A 23,994-nucleotide genomic window follows, 5' to 3' on the forward strand; every position below is an offset into this window, starting at 1 on the left:
CAGCAATGTGGTTGTATACTTTTAGATTGGGGTATGTCTTTTCTTAATGGGGAAAGACGATAATGTCCCTTGTTTTCATGTTAGCATTTAAAATAGGGAGCGGGCTCCAGTTAGTCTGTGAGTTTATCAAAGTGCAGTTATCAATCTCGTTTTTTCGATCATTTTAATTTAGAACTGTAATATTAACTATCGGGAGTTTTACCGCAGTTGTCATTATTACCGTTTATCCTTACATAGTACTCTACCCCTCACACTGCTTTGAGCTGAATGCTGCTGGAAATAGTTTCCTCCTGTACAGAGAGAAAATGCTGAACCACGCTTCAATATGTAGGCTTATCGCAGCCTCTGAGAAATTGGAGAGGTTAAGAATGTATCATAAAGCTTGTGATCGTGACACTTCTCAGCTGCCTTCTCTCCCACGGCAGCTGTGACCGGAAGTGTATTAACTAGGTGATGCAGACCTAACTCACTGTCAAGACCAAGAGCTGAGCAATGTCCGTGACCAGGACTGGGTCCAGCGAGTGGAAAATGTGAGGAACTCAGCAAGACAGTGTTGGTGCACGGCCAAGAGAGACGGTAGAGTGGGAACGCTGAGGAGTCAGCTGCTGGCACCAGAGCTCAGGGAAAGGACGAGCGGAAACATTCACACATTATCTATGACCCTCCTTGCTGTGTTGCCTCAGGGACAGCTTCCATAACAACACACTTAAATTCCATACACTCGTTGGCCCATTTATGTGGTTTGCAACGCCAAGGCACTCTCAATTTACGTCAGGTGTGTTTACATCACATGACAATCATAACATCATCGGAAATGATATTTTTTATTTTGTGCGAAGAAGCAAATCCAAATGAATATCGTCATGTTATGTATTTGATAGGCCTCTTGCAGTACAGTATTGATATCCCAACATCTGATATCAACATTTTTGCTGTCTGGCTTCCAAATGCATTAGTTTGATTGTTGGGCTGTTTAATGTGACATAGAGGTAGAGTCCAGAATAAGACAATATATTTTCATGATATGGTGCCCTTCATCCAGTCACATTTCATTACAAAAAAGACAACAAATATAAATGTACACTATTTAGACAAACAATTATTCATTAGAGATACCTGGATCTTAATTATTTCTTCCAAAATATTGAGACACAGCTTGGTTAATCAAGCACCCTACCAGAATCAATTTTTGTGTCGCCTCACCAAGACCTGTTGGACAATTGCATGCTTCCAGTTTTGTGGGAACAGTTTAGGGAAGGTAATTTTCTTTGCCAACATGAAGGAGAGACAACTAAGGCATGTTGGAATACATTCGACATAGAAGGACTTGGCAATCCTGACCTCAAGTCCATCAAACCCCTTTAGGATAAACTGGAGCCACGCCCTCAAAGACTGAAAGGCTGTGACAGCTCTAAAAGGTGTGACAGCTCTATAATCACAAATCTGTGTACTTCAGTTTTGGTTCATTTTTTTGTACAGGAGAGGGAACAAAAATTCAAAAGATAAAAACTGCTTCACTTTTGAGATTAAATGAATTAAAAAAACAACTCCTGGCATCTAATTCATAAATAAAAATATTCTAAAAATATATTTACAGCCCACATAAAGACTGACGAATGTGGGGGCCATATTAATATTTTTTACTGCAGTAAAGATGGGTACAATTTAATATACTGTATTTTAAGCTGTTTATTCTGTGCTTTATAGGTGACACAACTCATTAGTGAAATATATCATCCATCTAATTATTGATTTATGTATTTCTACATTGTGCCAATAAAAAAAAACAAGCTGTGGGCTGAAAATAGCCTTGGGGCAGCGCTTTGTAAATCTGTAGTTTCCAGTTATTCTTTTCAGAAAAGTGCTACAGTGCAGACAAACTGCTACAGCAACAGTTCGAACAGTGCAAATGATTATTTAATTTTTAGCAGAATAGAGTCTTGCACTGGATGAAGTGCTGCAATAATAGATCCAATTTGTTGTGTTGTTCCCTTTTGCTACAGAAGTACAGCAAACTGTTTTTGTTTGTTTACATATTTCAAGGCTAAGTGTTAACGAAAATGCCGGAAGAGAGTGTCCAGGCTCTAGATTTTTGTTGGCACTATATCACTAGCAATGATTCCTGCTAGCCAAAGGCTGAGCTCCAGGCTGCTTTGCATTTGTACACCAATAGACTGCAACGCCAGATGGAGGCACACTTACTGTCACTTAAATACATGCTATTTGGGAAATCTGTACCAAATTGTCGATACAAGTACATGCACTGTTTTCTTTCATTTTTTACTTCCTGTAATGGTCAGTCCCTATACACTTGTCCATAAACTGTACAGCATCTATTTTCACTTCTTGCAGGAAGCGTCTTGAGGACAGTCAAGGATGTTGTGGTTTAATTGCTCTTGTCCAGTCAAGAGTAATTCAGTCCCTTAAAGAGAAAAACAAAGCTATTAAGAATGTCCTCCAACAGCTGAATCCTCCAGCTGAGCTATAAAAGGGCAGCAAAGATTTTCCTGAACCTTTCTAGCTTGAGTGACATGGGGTTAGAGCCCCTCTGTAGGACCAGACTAGGCAATACATCATACTGTTTGCCCCAGCATGATAACAACTGCACTGGTGGTCAAGGACATCTGGAGGACATTGAGAGCAGCAGGAAATAAGGCTACTAAGATCACACAGAACCAGTGAGGAAGTGGACACTTTTTGTCATTGTTCTGTTAGGAAGAGCACAGAGGGTCACTGTGAGAGTGTCAGCAACTGACAAGCTTTTGGCCAAACAAGTGAAAACAATAAAAAAAAAATACGGCAGATTACAACAGGCTCCAGTCTTTTGTTACATAGTGGTTCGACTTCCAAAAAAAAATTCCAGTCGGGATTGGCCAACACATGTACCCATATATTCATATGTATTTTGTAGTAGGATGCCCTAAATATGTTTTTCCAGGTTTTTTTTCCTGTCATCTAAGTTTGTACCCCAGGATGCAGAGGCGGAAAGGCAGGTGTAACAAAAAGTGTCTTTAATTAAGTACAAAACAACTACAGAAAGCAACTGAGGGTGAGGGCACGAGAGAAAGGAAAACTATAACTTGTGCCATGAAGAAAATAATTAAGACTCATGACTGGTGGAAACAGGAAACCAGGATGGGAGGCAAGGAAACAACTGGGCTAAAGCACTCAAACGCCAAAACTAAGCATAGCAAAATACAAAAGGCTGTTATGCAGAATAGTGCAAATGTGCCAAAAACCGGTAGTTTCAAACTGGTCATGAGAGAAGTCCATGTGTGTGTGGCATGAGTACATGGAGAAAAGAACCGACGTCTACAGCCACACGCAGTCTAATAAAGGTGGAAGACAATCAGCAGCAAGTGTGACCAGTATACCTACCTCCAGTCAAGGTGAGGGCTTCAGGAAAAAGGGAAAAAAACACATGAGAAGTGAAAAACAGTATAACCATAACAAGGAGGCTAACAGTACCCACCCTTAATGGCTAGCGGCTTATCTGGCTTTTCAAGACAACTATTTTAAAAATCAGACACAAACACCGACTTGACCCCCAAGTCCTGTTTCTTCCGCTCCTAATGGCCGTTGGAATAAGGGTGGTAGCCCGAGAACAAGCTGGGAAAGGTTCCCAGGGATTTGCAGAATCCCCTTCAAAACAGCTGATGAAAATTGTGGTCCTCTGTCGGAGACCACATGCATGCAACTAGACACATGACGAATCAGAAATCAGCAGTCTAGTGTGCAAAGGGCAGCTTTGAAAGGGCGACATAATGGGTAATCTTGGATAAAAGCTCCACCAAGGTGAGGATGGTGTGTTGCCATTTTCTAGGGAGGAAGTCCGGGAACAAAATACAAAGCCACATGGGACCAGGGAGTGAATAGAAAGTGGGCAGAGGATCTCTGCTGGTGCCTAGTGGGAAAACTACATCCACACAATGACAGAGCAAGCAGCTACAAACTCCCTGATATCAGCTCTAAAAGAGGACTATGAGAATTGTTGCACCAGGAGGAAAATGGTACATCTAACTCCAAGGTGACAGACAAGGAACGTCTTTTTTTGTGTTTTGCTTTTTGTATTAAGATGCAGTATGTTAAGGTTTTCTCAGCTGGTACACACAATTCATCTTTGAAATGTTGCCTTCTAGCCTTTTTAAAAATGTTTTCCCAATTAAAATAACATTGTGACAATCAACATCATACTGTGTGACAAACATTCCTGAGATGGGGTTGACTGTCACGATGTGTCACATTTTCTTTATTGGTTAATTACCTCTTAGTTACAATGTGTTGGGCAATGAGTGAAATACACATTTTAAGCAAACACTTTAAGCTTCAATTTATTGTAGGAGTTAAAATGTTATGATATTTTAAAGATGAACAATTCACAACAGAGTAAAAACTAAGGTTGTCACCATACCAGAATTTCAGTAGTCGATACCGATATCCTGAGAAGAGTCTCAATACAGCCATTCAGATGAGTCCTTGAAGCAGAGACTAAAGGTCACATTACGGTTTCTGCTGATGCATTTATACACTGTAGGCTCACACTTCGTTATTAAAATTAGTTGGGGGGTTTTTGTACTATATTTCTCATGCTCATTGCTCCCAAGCACATACTCCCATTTCACTATTATCTCTCTGCTTCTCTGGAGAGAAACAATTTACCCTTATGGGAAAGGAGGAATGTCTGGATAGGCCTCTGACATGTCGGTCGGAAGATTTCCCATGTGACTTATAACTGTGTTATAACGGAGGTGCGAGTTCATGGCCGTCAGCACTTGGACAAAGGGGATTCTTAGAGTATTGAGAAGGAAAAATACAGGATTGTGGGTATAATGTCAGTCGCCTGAATATTTAATGGTGCTATCTCCCATGAGCTTTTGTTGCGATTGTGCAACATTGTCTGTGATGACCTCTGTGAAATGAATCTTGAACCACTGAGCTAATGCGACAATCACTAACGTATGCCTTTACAGCTGGCAGACATTTATTACGATTTAATCTTAATTGACTGCTCACATTGCTGTCTCAGCACTTATTAATGTCATAACTGGATTAGCCAGCATCTGGATTGAGGTTAGAATACCAAGGTCATTTGTAATAACTGTAATTAATAGTCCATTCTGACACAATCGATACATAAGTGTATCAGTATATGTCTCATACTGGCCAAATTTACTGGGTCAGACAGGAAATTGAAATAATAATGTAATTATTATTATTATGATCACTTTATTCAGTTTTGAATCTTTGAAAAGTGCCACTGAGTCTTGTGAGTCATGCATCCTTTTTGATAGTCATTTTGATTTTAAGTTAAAAAAAAGCAGCAGATTGTATATCGTGAGTCATGTTGTGAGCAATTTTATTTCTTCCTTCACAGAAGCAGAATATTTGTTGCACATGTTTTTTTCTTATGTCTATGTTAAAGTACGTCCATACAAATATATTACTAAAACAAGAAAAGAGAAAAAGTTTGTATCCCATTGATATAGGCCAATATACAGTACGTGGTCGTATCGGATATGGAAAAGTAGCATCGGGTCATCCCTGATAACCAGAGTTATTGACTGTATTCATTGGTTCGGTAGTCTACAAAACATATGTTTTTTCCTTCTAAATGTTAAAATAACAGAATCATGCCATCTTAACATTTTTTAAAAGTCATTCTCCACAAAAATGTTAAGAGGTTATGATTTCAGAGACATGCCATAGTTTCAGTAAGTTTACACAAAAAATATTTTCTGACAGAACCTTGTCAATGGGTGGAGCATGTGCCAAAAAAATAATAAAAAATGTTGGTTTGGACACAGGATTTTTTTATTGACATTGCAATATTTATAATTTTTCTTCCTCAGTTAACTACCAATGTCAAAATAGTTTACGTTACAATACAGTATGTTGCTGATCCAAATTAGGCAAAGGTCTGCACTATACTAATTACCATTGGTTTGTTAAAATGTAAGTACTCTAATGTTCAATTTCTATTCTTTTTCTTTGATTTTAAGGCACCATGAGACCAGTACAGAGGAACTTCTATGAACCGTCGTCTGCTCCAGGGAAAGGCGTCATATGGGAGTGGGAGAACGACAATGGTTCTTGGACACCATATGACATGGAGATCTGTGTGACCATCCAGAACGCCTATGAAAAGCAACACCCCTGGTTGGATCTGACCTCTCTGGGCTTCTCCTACCTCATTGACTTTAACAGCATGTCTCAAACAAACAAGCAGAGCCAGCGCAAACGGCGCCTCCGCAGGCGCATGGATCTCGCTTACCCGCTTATCATGGGTTCCATTCCCAAATCACAGTCCTGGCCTGTAGGAACCAGCTCTGGCCAGCCGTGCTCCTGCCAGCAATGCATCCTGGTAAACAGTACAAGAGCTGCGTCAAATGCAATCCTTGCCTCTCAGCGACGGAAGCTCCACGGTGGGGCAGCAGGCAATACCGGGGCGACAGGAACCCTGACTGCAGTGCGACAGAGTAACACCTTTGCTGGAACGTCCCTCTGGTCTCCAAACTCTTCTGGAACCAATGATATCAGTGCAGGAGGTGGACAAACCAAAGGTGAACAGTTGCAGGTACCACTGTCCCCGGCCAACTTCCCGTGTTCCCCTGTAATGTCATCCCATGGCCACGCCAACACCCTCACCATCAATGGACAAAACAACCTGAACCGACCAGGCACCCAGCGCATCTCTATGACCACTCCCAGAGGAACCATCCCACCAGGGTAATCAGCTTTTAGTATTGCACTATTGTTGTATTTCTCCATCTTTTCCGTGGTGATATACGACTTTTCCAGTCAAAATTCTGGTCAGTGGTTATCCAGGAAGGGCTTAAAGTCTTGCAGGAGAATCCTTCTTTGTGTTTATCTGCCAAGGTTGCTGCTCTATAATGAGCTTATGTTGGCCCCTATGGCCAGGAAATATGCAGCTTTCTTCTGCTTCTTCTTTGAACTAATTTGTCACTATCACACTGGGATGTTGCCTCATGGGATGTAAAAGTGTGAGGTGTCATTTTTGGACTTTCTGGTTTCATTAGCTGTGTGTGTATGTGTGTGAGTGGTTCTGGCATACGTTGTGGAGACCTCTTAACCATAGAGGTCAGGAATCCAGAGTGGGAATTGAATAATGGATTGAAGAGAAAATTAGGGTTTGAGCTGAGTGTTTTGACCAATTCAGTGGAAGGAACCATGGTTATAAATAGTTTTTTTCTAGCAGAATCAGATACATGCAATTTCAGCTGCCTCATTATGTGCCGCTGTTTGCCAATGACCAGTTATCAAGAATTCATATTTGTACGTGTGCGAAAAACGACATACTGTAGAATAATTTATTGTTTATAGGTTGTCGTTTCTTTAAGAAGCCGGTGAAATGCTTTTTCACCTAGCAACACTTTAGAAAAAGAGCTTGCGAAATAAGTCTGAAGAAGAGGCTGGGGTTAGGCAGAGTACATCAGTTCTCAGGCGAGTGGCTTGACATATAGGATGTGTGAGGTCTACGTACCCTAAGCAGCGTGCTCACGTGTGTGCACAAACACAATCTTAAACTCCCTCGCACTTTTTCATTTGTGGGAGGCATACGAATTGCAGGAACTCACACTGATTGTAAGACATCACATAGTTTTTATTTGTTTTTATGTGTTTTTGCACGCACTTAAATATAAAAACAGTTACTTGGCATCCTGCGGTTTATTGGCATAAATCGCAGCTTTGCACATATCCATGTTACGTCAGATTACACTGTGATTTATAAGCAGATGATCATCTTTTTATTTAAATTTTTTTTGTCCTGTTCAGCCACTTACGCAAATCATATTGTTGAAGCTGATGCCAACATCTGCTGTACAGATTTACTTTACAATAGAGAAGTGTGGGATACTTCTCTTGTTGCCTTATTAGTATTTGACTTTATCAAACACATTTATTTCATGTTTGGTGCAGCCGGACCAGAGCAGGAGGGGATAGAAAGAAGAAAAAAGGAAGACGGAGGGGGAAATTGCGGGGACAAGAGGGTACACCATATGAATAAATTAATACCCCTTTGAAAATCTCAAGGAAAACTGTGCATTATCTTTGTAAGTGGTCAAACTTTTGATACAGCATTTACTGTGGATCTCATTAAATTGTGCAAATGTGCCAAATTAAGTGTTAAAGTGTAAGTAGCCATGACATGTAGTTGGAGTCAGAAGTGTACAGAAGTGTTTTTTGGGACCCTTTTGTTTGAACACTTTTTAAAATGTTTTGGAAATCTGGTTTACACAGATAAAAATGATACAACTATAGGCTAAGTATATTTGCTAACATTTTTAAAAAAGTGGTACTGAAGGTTCCAGACTAACTTTTTGTTTGTAATCATGATTGACAATTTTATATTTGGTAGCATAAAATCATTTGTAAAACTACCACTTTTTTACCACTCACTAATACTTTGCATTGCACTTAAAGGGTCCCGAATAAAAAATAAACCCTTGCTACAAAATCAATACCTTTACCTTTTTTGGGGGAATTTTGCTTATCGTTCACAATCATCATAAGAGACATGACGATGGATTTTTTATTTTTAATGTAAATCTAAATCTAAATATTAAATAAATTCGATCACAAGTCTGCTTACAATGGAGCTTATGGGAGCCGTTCAATTCTGCCTACAAAGCCCTTCAAAAAAAACTTGGAAACACCTCCATTGAGGTTGTATATACATGATGTAAGTATATCTGTAATGTAGTAACAGGCACACTCATAACATTTAATATTTATGTATTTTGATCATTTTAAGCATAGGCGGTGCATTAATTAAAAAAAACGCACCACCGCATTTTTTTATTCATCATTAATTACTACTCTGCAGACTTCATGACAGCCAACAAACATAATAAAACATCACTTACTGTACAAAGTCTGCTGTCATTAGGATGCTGACTGTTAGGATGTTTATATATTCCCATTTAGATGATAAATGTGTCAATCCTCGTGAAGCAACGGGGTGAGGTAGGATGGGGGGGTGGACCAAGCGTCTTTTCGCGTCGTTCTCACCAGTTCCAAGTTGTAAACTTGTCGGGTTATATCCTCAACCATCTACTTTCCAGGTGACATGCATGATTTATGATCAACAATAAATTTCCATGGAGCAGGTAAGCGAGGAAACAGCAGACCATTCGGTGATGTGTACACAGGCACACGCAGAAGTGATCACAGCGCTGCTATAAATAGTTTGTATGCGTTAGCGCTTACAATATCACTAACACTTGGTTGATATTCAAGTCACGAAATGTAAATTTAGTATAGTTGGCGCTTTTTGAATGGTTATCTGATTTTATAGGTGGAATAGAGGACCTCCCATTAGCTCCGTTGTAAGCAAACTTTTATTTACGTTTATTTAATATTTAGAGTGCATTCTAAAAAATTAAAAAAAACCTCAATGATTGTGAACGATAGGCAAAATTCCATTAAAAAAACTTGCATTTCTCCTTTAAGCTCTAGGCCACTGGTTCTTAACCTGGGTTCGATCGAACCCTAGGGGTTCGGTGAGTCGGCCTCAGGGGTTCGGCGGAGCCTCCGCCGCGGAAGTCAAGACACACCCAACTCATCGTGTAAATAAAAACTTCTCCCTATCGGCGTATTATGGATACCCCCAAACAATATTCCCTCTAATTTTCCATATGCGTGAGCAAACACAAAAACTCCTTGAGCATTCAGTGGAGCACATGTGAGCGACGTCAGACATGCACATTCACTGTGGCCACACCAGCAACACCTGTCCCAAACCCGACTAAATAACAAGTTGCATCTTTTATTATTATAATCAAATGACAGCAGTCATTTCCATGAGATTATTTTGTAATATAAGTGTTTTAGCCCACTTACAATGACACTAACAAAAAATTATGTTTTTCATGAGCTGTGTAGTAGAATTGTATGTCTGGGTAGGGGTCCTGCTTTGGAAATAATTTGTACCCCTTTCAGATATCGCATTCAGGTCCCACTAAAACATTCACATGTTGCACAATGAGATGAAAACATGGGATCATGTGTACATTCCTGTAACTTTCTGTTTGTAAAATATATCTTTATTTGTATTTCTTTAATCTAATATTAATCATTTCATGATTAATATTTAAAAATTAAGATTAAATTAAGAAAAAACATTTTATTTTTCACTAAAGAAGGGTTCGGTGAATGCGCATATGAAACTGGTGGGGTTCGGTACCTCCAACGAGGTTAAGAACCATTGCTCTAGGCAAATGTTTTTGGACCAAGTTAAATGGTCTGACAAGACAAAGATTGAGCTATGTGGCCACAATGGCAAAAAGTATGCTTCGCTGCCAGTAGGTCTGGTGTAATACACAAAGTGGATGAAATCCTGAAGGACAACTACCTCCAAATTATTAAACTTAACCTCAAATTAACATCTGGACAGTTGGCGTGATAAAGCAGGCAGCTATTAAGATTCTGGAATAAAACCAAACCATATTAATATGACATTTATGCTGTGTGTGTGTGTGTGTGTGTGTGTGTGTGTGTGTGTGTGTGTGTGTGTGTGTGTGTGTGTGTGTGTGTGTGTGTGTGTGTGTGTGTAGACTTCTGACTGACGTTGTTGACAATAACAGCTTTCATATTAGAGAACTACTGGCTCTAAGCCACTTGTTTGGGGGCTTACATTGCTCCATATTTTACATGCACAAATATTAGAAGACGCACCATATGCTGGCTTTTGTCAACAAATTAGTTTATCATATTAGTGGGCTTACACAGCCCGGTATCTCGCCACCTTCCTTTGCACACCGTAATTAACGAGCGGTTATGGACTAGAAGCGGTTATGGACTAGAACTGAAGGCCTGAGTTCATCCCCTAATTGCACTGGGTCAGAAATTAGAGCGTTTGATGTGAAGGGAAGTTAATTATTTTTATATAGCGCTTTTTCTCCAGAGACTCAAAGCGCGTTACATGGCGAAAGCTGGATTTGAACCAGGAACCCTTAGGTTTCTGGCCAGCTGCTCTACCTTTTGAGCCACACCGCCTATAAATATACTGTACCACCAGAGGGTCGGGCTGCGCGTACAAAGCCAGCTTCATGCTCAGAGAAACATGCAGAGGGTTCGATTTACAGCTGCAAAGGAGATGTACAGTACATATTTCCTTAAGGTGATGAGTACAGGGTAAAGAGGGAGATCTGAGGTGGTTGAGTTCAGCGCGTTTCACTGAATGGGCTTCTGTCAGAAGTGATGTGAAATTAGAAAGGATAAGTTGGTTTAGCTTTAAATTTGACAAGACAGGGCCTTAGCGATGGGAATTGATAAGATTTTTCCGGCTCCAATTCCACTTTCGATTCTGCTAAACGAGTCTTTCTTTTATCGGTTCTCTTATCGATTCCAATTTAGGATGAAAGGATAAGAAACATAATGATTAGCGTTAACTTTGTTAAGTCTAGAAGAAACATAAATGTACAAACTCAACAGAGGTCTTAAAGGAGAACTGCACTTTTTAATTTTATTTTGTCTATCGTTTACAATCCTTGAGAGAGACAAGAACACACGTCTTTTGGGGGTGGATTTTAAAGACGATAAACGCTTGCAAAATGCGGCTAATTAGAATTACTATTGTAGCCTTCAAGGCCTTCTATAACAACTTCAAAACCCTCCATCAACATTTTATAAACACGTATGTAATTTTTATTCTTATAGCCAGACCTCTGTTGATTTTGAACTTTGGCTTTCCTCAGAGGTTGTCACCGGATGTTGATGTGACGTGTCTGGTCAGCTGATTTAAACAGTTTTTGGTATGAAAATTAAACCACAGGTCTGGCTACAAGAATTTAACATTACATAATTCTTAGAAGACCTAATGAAAATAATTGGACGAATGGTTTTATATACACACAAGTATATATATAATATAGTAACAGGCACGTTCATACCAATATGTAATATGTACAATATTTATTGTATTTTGGCCATTTTAAAGGCCTACTAAAACCCACTACTACCGACCATGCAGTCTGATAGTTTATATATCAATGATGAAATCTTAACATTGCAACACATGCCAATACGGCCGGGTTAACTTATAAAGTGCAATTTTAAATTTCCCGCTAAACTTCCTGTTGAAAACGTCTTTGTATGATGATGTATGCGAGTGACGTCACTAGTTAAACGGAAGTATTGGTACACCTTTGAATCCAATACAAAAAAGCTCTGTTTTCATCTCAAAATTCCACAGTATTCTGGACATCTGTGTTGGTGAATCTTTTGCAATTTGTTTAATGAACAGTGAAGACTGCAAAGAAGAAAGTTGTAGGTGGGATCGGTGTATTAGCGGCTGGCTGTAGCAACACAACCAGGAGGACTTTGACTTGGATAGCAGACGCGCTAGCCGACGCTAGCCGCCGACCGCACGGATGATCGGGTGAAGTCCTTCGTCCTTCCGTCGATCGCTGGAACGCAAGTGAGCACGGGTGTTGATGAGCAGATGAGGGCTGGCTGGCGTAGGTGGAGCGCTAATGTTTTTAGCATAGCTCTGTGAGGTCCCGTTGCTAAGTTAGCTGCAATGGCGTCGTTAGCAACAGCATTGTTAATCTTCGCCAAGCTGGAAAGCATTAACCATGTATTTACATGTCCAGGGTTTAATAGTATTGTTGATTTTCTGTCTATCCTTCCAGTCAGGGGTTTATTTCTTTTGTTTATATCTGCATTTGAGCACGATGCTATCACGTTAGCTCCGTAGCTAAAGTGTTTCGCCGATGTATTGTCGTGGAGATAAAAGTCACTGTGAATGTCCATTTCGCGTTCTCGACTCTCATTTTCAAGGGGATATAGTATCCGAGGTGGTTTAAAATACAAATCCGTGATCCACAATAGAAAAAGGAGAAAGTGTGGAATCCAATGAACCCTTGTACCTAAGTTACGGTCAGAGCGAAAAAAGATACGTCCTGCACTGCACTATAGTCCTTCACTCTCACTTTCCTCATCCACAAATCTTTCATCCTCGCTCAAATTAATGGGGTAATCGTCGCTTTCTCGGTCCGAATCTCTCTCGCTGCTGGTGTAAACAATAGGGAAATGTGAGCAGCACTCCAGCTTGTGACGTCACGCTACTTACGGTAGGGGCAAGACTTTTTTTTATCAGCGACCAAAAGTTGCAAACTTTATCGTCGTTGTTCTCTACTAAATCCTTTCAGCAAAAATATGGCAATATCGCGAAATGATCAAGTATGACACATAGAATGGATCTGCTATCCCCGTTTAAATAAAAAAAAATCATTTCAGTAGGCCTTTAAGCAATAACGGAACTTCTTTCGTTAGCGCATTTATTTCCGTTTCCATAGCAGCGCACTTCCGACTTCCGGCAACCAATGTGTGTGGCGTTCTAATCATGGCAGACTTGGTAACAGACAACAAAGACGACTATTTTTGGACAATCGAGGATTCACAACCTTATCTTTTTAAACATCAATATACAGAGGATGAACTGCTGGTTAGAGAAGCGGTCATGAGGAAGAGGGTGAAACTTTGGAGCAGAGAGAGTGAGGTCAGCGTGACTCGACGCTACAAATGTGGAACCTCGAGCCAAGCTATGCCGAAATAAATGGCGTGCTTACCCAAATCAACCAGCTTGACCAAACGGACAACTGTCCGTCGTGTAAGTCACAATAATGTTGATCATGTTATTGTCTGCACAACTATGTACTGTAATACTACAGTACATAGTTGTAATACTATATGTACTGTAGTATTACAACTACAGTACATACACTGTCGAGCTCGCTGTGTAGAAACAAAACATGAAATGTTGGCTAATACTTTACAGGTACTGTAATATGATTGTTCATGTTTTTCAGTCAGTACAGATTGGTGTCCTATCGCATTGAGTTGTGCATTACAAACTCAAAAGCCATTCAGCTGTTGACGCAGTTGCTTGCTTACCTCTTTCCGTAGCTAGCTTACGGCTAATGCCGTAAAAATGCAGTCGCAAGGCGATTTGTTACTACGCTAGCAAAACAGTTCCTCAGTGTTCGCTCCTACAATAACAATGTTCCTACTGCCTGGTTTTTATACAGGTTACGGAATGTAAATAAAGTATAATTGGTGGTTTTTAGATGCATTTTCAAAGTAATTTAGATGCAGAAATAATTGCTCCCATTAGCTGCATTGCTAGCCACATAGAACAAGCCGATTATTACAAGTTAGAGTGCAAACCAAGTAAGGGTTATGAACGATAGGCAAAGTCTAAAAAAAAGTGCAGTTTCCCTTTAAGAGGCCGACAACTTCTGTGGGGTGCCAGGGTCAGGACTCAGGGGTTTCCCAGAAAAAAATACTTTTTCACAATAACTATAATACAATAGTAAAAGTATTTGTTTACTGTTTAAATAAACAAATATTACATAAAATGATTTTTTTTCAAAAGAATATATGAGTTGATCACTCAAAAGTAAAACTACATCAGCTGGTGAAAAACACAAGCAAGTGAAGTCCAATAAAAGTGTGCATTGTGCAATTCTGCAACCATGAGCTTTAAACATTGACCATTATTTTAGAGAAAAATAAGCATATCTGTTTGTTTCAGGAAGGAATCGGATATTACTTTTTTTCTGACTACCGGTAATTACATGTCTCCGCTAAGGAGAACAATTCTCAGACGAGGAGGTGTGCAACCTGCCAGTCAAACGCTGTTTCGTCACGATTTGCATGACAGGTATTAATTTCATGTTTACAGTTAATAATTGCAGCTTTGGCAATGAGGTGCTAACATGACAGGCAGTTTTAGTAAGCTATCTGCAGTATTGACAGCAGACGACAAGCTGACATCGCCGCTGTTTCTGCTGGTAGAAAGTCACTTCCAGCTTGCACAGGATCGAAAACACGTCATTCATTCAAGCTTTTCACATTCTGTATGTGCTAATGTTTCGAGTAGTTTTTCCTCTCTTTGACGATACATCTACTTTGCTAGTATTGGAAGTTGACTTGTCATCCGTTCTCGTGAATAACTCACCAGGTTTTGTGCCGGTGCTGCGTCGTGCATGGTGACATCACAGGAATCAATAAGGGAATCGTTAACAAAACTAGCAAATGATTCCCAGGTGTTGAAACACTGGGAGACGGAGACGGTTTTCGATTCCCATCCCTAATTGTGCTTGGTCCTTCTATCGATTACCTTCTCAATTTTTTCAGTAGTTTTCAAATAAATCTCGTTTGATGTATGCGCAGAAATCCGGGTCATTCAGTATCCAATGCCTAAGGCCAAACCGGCCCACATCCAGCAAACGAGGTGTACGTCTAAATTGAAACGACAAGTGCCAGCATGCAGTTTTACAAAGTGATGAGCTGCAGTGCAGTACTTGCAAGAGGCAGCTCGTCATGTCTTTCTAAGAATAAACAGCATAGATAAGTGTTTCCTTGCTTGTTTCAGTCTCGCTCATAATGGCCATCGTTGGCCGCTCTGTGGCTTTTGCAGGTTTAGAAATCACAATGTGTGCAGCTGTTTTATCGCATTGCATATTTATGATGTAATACTCTCTGGGGCTCATTGTGCGATCTGTGTTTCAAGTGGATTGAAATGAAGATGAAACGCGACCCTAATTAAAGTTACAGGCTCTCTGCACTGTGTGCTCCAGAAGTTTATGCAGACTGTGCCCAGTGAGCCTTCATGGGTTCTCTCCTTGTGCTTAGCTGATGTTGTTATAATTATTTGTTTGATCACTGTACTATAACAAGCTAAATTAAACGTGCACTCCTTTTTCATCTGATTTAAACCTAAACAATTGTTTTAGTGAACGAGGACCTCTCCAAAGCTGGGACCTTACATTAGTTTCTGTTGAGCTGAATTTTCTGTTTGAGCTATGTCAGTTTCCTGAAGCATGCTTGTTTTCACTCATGTTTGCTAAAGTGTGTGACTTCCTCATGTTGACAAGAGCATAAACGCACCACTTTGCAGGGAGACAAAAGAGCTGACACGCACGTCATGTCTGAGATACACGACGACAGTATGTCAGTGGTTCTCAGCTGGTTCGGCTGTGGGAGCCACCATCACCCCTCGATGACAAACAGTGACCCAAAGTGGTCATCACTATATAGTTAAAAGCTTCAGGAATTTATTAAAAATTATTAATATTTTTCGATGATTATCAACTAAATTCAGTATCTCATAGGATTGGAAAAAAAAACATTCTCAAATAGTTCATTATTGTAAACTACGGCTGTCCGATAATATCGGACTGCCGATATTATCGGCCAATAAATGCTTTAAAATGTAATATCGGAAATTATCAGTATCGGTTTCAAAAAATACAATTTATGACTGGCAGCACGGTGGCAGAGGGGTTAGTGCGTCTGCCTCACAATACGAAGGTCCTGAGTAGTCGTGAGTTCAATCCCGGCCTCGGGATCTTTCTGTGTGGAGTTTGCATGTTCTCCCCGTGACTGCGTGGGTTCCCTCCGGGTACTCCGGCTTCCTCCCACCTCCAAAGACATGCACCTGGGGATAGGTTGATTGGCAACACTAAATGGTCCTTAGTGTGTGAATGTGAGTGTGAATGTTGTCTGTCTATCTGTGTTGGCCCTGCGATGAGGTGGCGACTTGTCCAGGGTGTACCCCGCCTTCCGCCCGATTGTAGCTGAGATAGGCTCCAGCGACCCCGAAGGGAATAAGCGGTAGAAAATGGATGGATGGATGGACTTTTTAAAACGCCGCTGTGTACACGGATGTAGGGAGAAGTACAGAGCGCCAATAAACCTTAAAGGCACTGCCTTTGCATGCCTGCCCAATCACATAATATCTACGGCTTTTCACACACACAGGTGAATGCAAGGCATACTTGATCAACAACCATACAGGTCACACTGAGGGTGACCGTATAAACAACTTTAACACTGTTACAAATATGCGCCACACTGTGAACCCACACCAAACAAGAATGACAAACACATTTCGGCAGAACATCCGCACCGTAACACAACATAATAACAACAGAACAAATACCCAGAACCCCTTGCAGCACTAACTCTTCCGGAACGCTACAGTATACACTCCCCCTACCCCCCACCTCAACCTCCTCATGCTCTCTCAGGGAGAGCATGTCCCAAATTCCAAGCTGCTGTTTTGAGGCATGTTAAAAAATATAATGCACTTTGTGACTTCAATAATAAATATGGCGGTGCCATGTTGGCATTTTTTTCCATAACTTGAGTTGATTTATTTTGGAAAACCTTGTTACATTGTTTAATGCATCCAGCGGGGCATCACAACAAAATTAGGCATAATAATGTGTTAATTCCACGACTGTGTATATCCGTATTGGTTGATTTCGGTATCGGTAATTAAGAGTTGGACAATATCGGATATCGGAAAAAAAGCCATTATCGGACATCTCTAATTGTAAACTACTGGTTAAGGCTCTAATTCAAAAATAAACAGCAAAAACTGTCTGAACGTTTAATTGGTATTTTGCTTGAATTAAACTCCTGAAATCAAATACATTTTCCGTAATATTTAAAGGCTCTTACCCAAGTAAGAGCGATTCACAACTAGGCCTGGACCCATAAAAAAAAATGGCAGGACGATGTATTGTTCCACAATTTATTGCAGATGAACGACATTGTCAGTTATTTTTAAACCAAATTAATCTCAATGTAAATAAAGATATAATAACAATTTAAAAAAATAAATTATGATATCGCAAGTAACTCTTTCAAACGCAATTATCCTTAATTTTTCATTAGTATGTTTTACCTTTTTAATTGGAAGGTCAATAACTTTTGCTTATGATAAGTAAACACTGAAATAAATGGACTCTCATTCTGTTTGCAAAAAAAAATTAATATTGAACATCTTAAATTGCAGCTTTTTCCCAGTTGCAAAAACGGTTTTGTTTTTTTTGTATTTTTTGTTTTAGCTCAAAAATGTTCATCATGTGTTCTTGTTCATATCCTTTTCAATTTCAATATTGTCTGACTAGAGGAAAGTTGAAGAGCATGTGTTGTAATTTTTGCCATCGCTTTCCAACAAATTCGGCATACTGGCTCGTTTGTCTGTGTCGATCAGACAAGCCAGCTTTCATTAGGTTTGAAACCGAAATATTCCCACAATGGGACATTTGGATTTGGAGTAATCTTTTTTCCTCCTTATTTCTGTTACTTTGCCATGCTTTTCACCAGTGACGAGCGAGGCTCTGATGCTGTTGGAAACTATCAGTCGGGCAAAGATTGTGGATGACTTACACTCCAGTTATTTACTTGTGCAACTGAACAAACACGATTAGGTGCTGAGAGCGATGCACGGAGTGAACTCTCCTGCACCTTGTTTAAAAGCAAGAGACGAAGAAAACAAGAAAAAACAAGTACATGGAATTTATCAATGCCAGCAAAGCTATCGAGTTAATTTTCATTCATCGTTTGATTAATTGACTTGTCGGCCTACTTACAACTTACAGTACATCCCTACCAGGCAAAAAAAGAATGACACACTGAGAACGGGTATGCTACCAACTAACAACCCACCAGTTGAGAAACATTGCACAATGCAGCGCAGAATGACTCAAAATCGTCTCTGGCAGCACATTTGGGGCAGTTTGTCCAAATAGTGCCACACATGCTATCTTGTAGTGACAGTGTGCAGAACAAAACAAGGCAATATGAAGACACTTCACAGCACATTGGCCCTCTTGTTGGGAGGGCTGAGATGACTTGTGGATGACTTACACTCCAGCACATTGTCCCTCTCGTTGGGAGGGCCAATGTGTTGAAAATAATGTCCACAGTTGAGTGCGCAAAAGATCATGGTATATGAAAGTGTGCAAAGTGTACACGGCATGCACACGTGTGCCGCGATGACGTCAGCACCCCACAAATGCGCACTGCAAGGATGCAGGCGCCGAATTCAGACACAGCTTTTGTTTCTTACAAGTATTATTCCTACAGGACTTGGAATAGCTAAACATGCTTCACTGCACACCATAGGACAGGGGTCGGCAACCCGCGTCAGTTTTTTCACCGTACTATCTGCGTGACGGCCCAGTCACATGTTGTATGCTGCCTCTGCTTACACACGTAAGTGATTGCAAGGCATACTTGGTCAAGAGCCATACAGGTCCCACTGAGGGTGGCGATATAAACAACTTTAACACTCTTACTAATCTGCGCCACACTGTGAACCCACACCAAACAAGAATGACAAACACATTTCGGGAGAACATCCGCACCGTAACACAACATAAACACAACTGAACAAATACCCAGAATCCCATGCATCCCTAACTCTTCCGGGCTACAATATACACTCCAGCTACCACCAAACCCCGCCCCCCTCAACCGACGCACGGAGGGAGGGGGGTGGCGTTGATGTTGGGGGGGGCGGGGTTTGGTGGTAGCTGGGGTGTATATTGTAGCCCGGAAGAGTTAGGGATGCATGGGATTCTGGGTATTTGTTCTGTTGTGTTTATGTTGTGTTACGGTGCTGATGTTCTCCCGAAATGTGTTTGTCATTTTTGTTTGGTGTGGGTTCACATTGTGGCGCAGATTAGTAAGAGTGTTAAAGTTGTTTATATCGCCACCCTCAGTGTAAACTGTATGGCTGTTGACCAAGTATGCCTTGCAGTCACTTATGTGCGTCTACAGAAGCCACATACAACACGGAACTGGGCTGGCACGCTATTAGACAGGCTGTAGAGGGTGCTAAAGGTAGTGTCATCACGGCACGCCCTTTTAAGTTTTGATCGGGTGAAAATCAGCAAACAGTCTCCCTGAAATACGGGAATCTCCCGGGAAGGTTGGCAAGTATGACGCTGTCAAGCGCCATTCATATAAAACTTGCGGGCCGCACTAACATTACATTTTTATATTAAGGTGCGGGCCGCTAAATAATATCTCGCAGGCCGCGTGTCTGAGACCCCTGGTTTGTACATAGCACAAAGCAAAAAAAAACTTTGTATGCAGTGTTATTTCATTTTAAATTTCAAAAGAGCTTTGTGGCTCCCACTGTTTTCTTTATTTTGTGAAACTGGTCAAAATGGCTCTTTGAGTGGTAAAGGTTGCCGACCCCTGCCATAGGAGGATACAATAGCTGATCTCTAACGGCAAGCTTGCGCTCCTGAATGTAAACAAATGGGTGGATCTATACAAAGATCGACTGTAACGATACTATGTTCAAGAGCCGTATATACTCGATATTACAATGATTACAGCGATATTTTTTCCGTCCATCCATTTTCTATCGCTTGTCCCTGTCGGGGTCGCGAGGGAGGTGCTGGAGCCTATCCCAGCTTTATTATCACAACATATTTTGTCTTTGTGGAGGTATCTCTCCTCCGGGTTCTTCGGACCACCAAGTACTGACATGACAGCTCCTTTTCAGGATTGAACACAGTTTTATTTTTTGTCTTTCTGGTGCTTTTCAGCAAATGTCTTTTTGGTTTGTCTGTCTCGCTCTCGCTCGTGCTCCACCTCCAACCCCACTCTCCTCCCCGGCTGCTGCCTTTTAACAGAGCGACAGGTGATTAGATAAGCAGGCCCAGGTGGGCCATCTACGCACCTGTCGCTGATCTCGAAGCCGGTCCTGGCATACCCCGCTTTGTTATAAACTCAAGAAAAACGTCCTTGGACACAGGAGAACTTTAATTATGACCATTGTATGACATTTTGAGTATTGGATCGATACCTAAATTTGTACTATCACTCAAAACTAATGTAAAGTATCCAAACAACAGACGAATAAGTGCCTATTTCATTTTAACAGAAGTGTAGATAGAACATGTTAAAACAGAAAGTAACTGGAAATCAACAGTAAATGAATAAGTAGATTAATAATCCATCCATTTTCTACCGCTTGTCCCTCGTTATTTTGACAAGATTATACAATGGGAAATGCCAGTTACTGCATGCATCAGCTGCCAAATAAGGAGCCTACATACTACTAAAAGAGAAGTTGTCTAGTATGCTATTTAATTCCAAAATTGTTCATTGATTGCAATAAAAAAATTATATTTCATGTATCATAACATTTTCTGTAAAATAATTTTGTGGTCCCCTTTATTTTGAAAAGTGTCAAACATCACATTTTGGTACTGGCAACAAATTATTGTATCGGGACTAATTTGAACTGCATAAAAAAGAGAAAAGTAGGGCTGTCAAATTTTTTTTTTTTTTAATCAGATCAATCACATTTTGGAATTTGGATTAATCATGTAAAATCACAGGTGTGTACTCGCTTGCATACGTAATTAAAAATGCTTAAGGAAAGATCCCAATAGTTGTACACAAATGCAAATGTAAGAATGTCATCCAGGAATGTTTTGAAATGTTTTACTTGAATGCATGTCATTTGTTCACTCAAAACTTAAAAAATAATTTCTAAAGTCCTTTCAGGCTGTATTTCAGTATCCTCAGTCATTTTTGTACTGAGGTATTGATCTGATCACTGGTTATATAGTGGTTATGGTAAAATAACTTGTACAGTCAAAAATAAGTTGCATTTATTTGGTGTTTATTAGTAATGCGATATTTTATTGTGATTAAGCAAATGAGTAAACTCGGAAATTTTAACAGCCCTAGTTCTTGTCTCACATAGGCAAATTTAAAAAAAAGTGCAGTTCCACTTTAACATTGTTAAATGTACAGTATGTACGCTCTTTTTCGAGTCACTTTGCCCATGCAAAATGAAACATGATGAACACATTCAAAATACATATTAAATTGTGATTCATTAAAATGGAACCAATTAGGGACTGTGATTAATCCGATTTAGAAAATGTAAAGATTTTACATCACTAGTCATTATGTAATATTTGGTATTGGTGTTCTTATATTTTCTATTGAGACTCTGGCTGGTTAATCGACTGTATATGACTTCCATAACCAGAAAAAAAAGTATTTGCACAACAGGAGTCAGTCAGTACTTATGTCTAGGATGGGCACATCCATCAGTCTGAGTAGTAAAAGTTGTCACTTTACCCAGCATTCTCTCTGTTCGTCGCTAAGATGTCCACAGCCGGTAGAAATGTAGGTACGTCAGCTATGGGCTTGGCGTGAGGCAGCGTACATTTCCACGTCAACGTCAGACTTGATACATCTTAACTTTGCCGTGAAAACGGGCTTACGGCAGGTTTTTGTGCGTACGCAAGCTCGTTACGTGAGGCTCCTAGTCTTTGGTCCACTGCTCTGCTGCTACTATCAGGTCAACAGGACACAGCAGACTCCGCGGGCCTTTGTATTTTATTTTTTTTACCCTAAGCTTTTTGAAGAGCTTCTGCTGGCACTGCAACAGAGGCTGACACCTAACATCAAAGCGGTCAGTTGAAGCGGATTTATGAAACACCTCTTAGTTCTGCGGCCGAACACCTCGGGCCTTTCTAGGAGCAGAGAGATTTAAGTGTGTGTAGGTTAGGGATGGGAATTGGTACGATTTTTTTCGATTACATTTTCGATTCTGCTTAACAATTCGGTTCTTATCGATTCTCTTTGCGAAAAAAAGATAAACAGGTTGATGAGCATTAATTTAGTTTTGAAGAAACATGGGTGTGCCAACCCAAATGTTTACAGCCTCAATAGCTCTCAGAGGGTTCCCAGAAAAAAGCATTTGTTTTGAACACTGTAAAAAGTCAGTGTTCAAAAACAAGAAAAAAAAATACAAAAATTAGGAGTATTTTATTTGAACCAAGCAAAATTATCTGCCAATAGAACAGGGGTCACCAACCTTTTTGAAACCAAGGGCTACTTCTTGGGTACTGATTAATGCGAAGGGCTACCAGTTAGATACACACTTAAATAAATTGCCAGAAGTAGCCAATTTGCTCAATTTACCTTTAACTCTGTTATTATTAATAATTAATGATATTTATCTTTGTGGAAACACTGATCATCTTAATGATTTCTCACAATAAATATATATAGAAACAGATAAATATCAATATGCAACACTTTATTTTTATATTTTCTCTAAGTGCACATTTTTCAAATTGAACATTTTCAAATGATCACTTCTAAGACAGTCTTGTGAAATCACAATATCCCATTTTAACTAGCTAGCCACTAACATTTTTTAACAAATCATGAATTACTTTGCACCATGTTTGTACAAATAATAACTCATGTAAAATACAAAAGTAAACTCTCAAATTTTTAAATCATGTCACACTTTGAACTGGACACCAAATCTGTTATCTGTTTCTTTGTCAGTTAGTGGGAAGCCTGGCATTGCATGCTGTTAACTAGTGTGTTGTACTCTGGTGTGTAACTTGACACTGCAACTCTGAGTGAGTCTTGCAGATGTGCATCAGTGAGGCGTGTTCTGTGTTTGTTCTTGATGAAGTTCATGTCAGAAAAGGCTGATTCACAAAGATAAGATTTTTCCTCATTGTTTGCGGAACCTTCTTAATCTTTTGGACATATTTTCACAGCAATCTGGCCTTAAGCTTAATTATGATAAATGTAAAATGTTAAGGATCGGAAATCTAAAGGGAACGTCCTTTCGAATGGAATGCAAAGTGCTTGTTTTGTGGACAGATGGACCAGTTAACATACTTGGTGTTGTTGTCCCAGAAAATCTGGAAGATCTAGGCTCAGTAAATTATGATAATCGACTAAGAAAGCTAGACAAAATTATGCAATTATGGAAAGGGAAATCCCTAACCTTGTATGGTAAAATGTCTATTGCCAACTCGTTAATTATTCCTCAATTTATTTATTTGTTTTTGTCATTACCAGCTCCATCACAAAACTTTTTTAAGATTTATGAGCGGAGGGTCTTCGATTTTGTCTGGAACGGCAAACCAGAAAAGATTAAAAGAAAGGTTTTGTACAAAGAGTATGAATATGGGGGCCTGAAACTTCTCAACCTTGAAGCTATGTGTCTGTCTTTAAAAGCATCAATTGTTCCAAAGATGTATTTAAACATTGAGTGGTACACAAATGTCCTGTTGGACAAAAAACATGTACTGTATCAAAAGAAATTGTATCCTTTTTTACAAGTGATCCCCTCCCAGAGAGTCTGCTGGGAAACATGGCGGGGTTCAT

General features: G+C 39.9%; 1 protein-coding gene across 2 annotated transcripts in view; it reads left to right on the forward strand.

Annotated features, from left to right (window-relative positions):
* Positions 1-23,994, forward strand: part of dtx1 (deltex 1, E3 ubiquitin ligase) — an 85,171-nt gene that overhangs the window by 30,176 nt on the left and 31,001 nt on the right. For both annotated transcript variants that reach the window (XM_062051135.1, XM_062051134.1), the window contains exon 3: positions 6,000-6,726. In XM_062051135.1, coding sequence (XP_061907119.1) covers positions 6,000-6,726 — 727 coding nt within the window. The remainder of the gene's footprint in view (positions 1-5,999; positions 6,727-23,994) is intronic.

Source organism: Entelurus aequoreus, linkage group LG06, assembly GCF_033978785.1.
Source record: "Entelurus aequoreus isolate RoL-2023_Sb linkage group LG06, RoL_Eaeq_v1.1, whole genome shotgun sequence".
NCBI lineage: Eukaryota > Metazoa > Chordata > Actinopteri > Syngnathiformes > Syngnathidae > Entelurus > Entelurus aequoreus.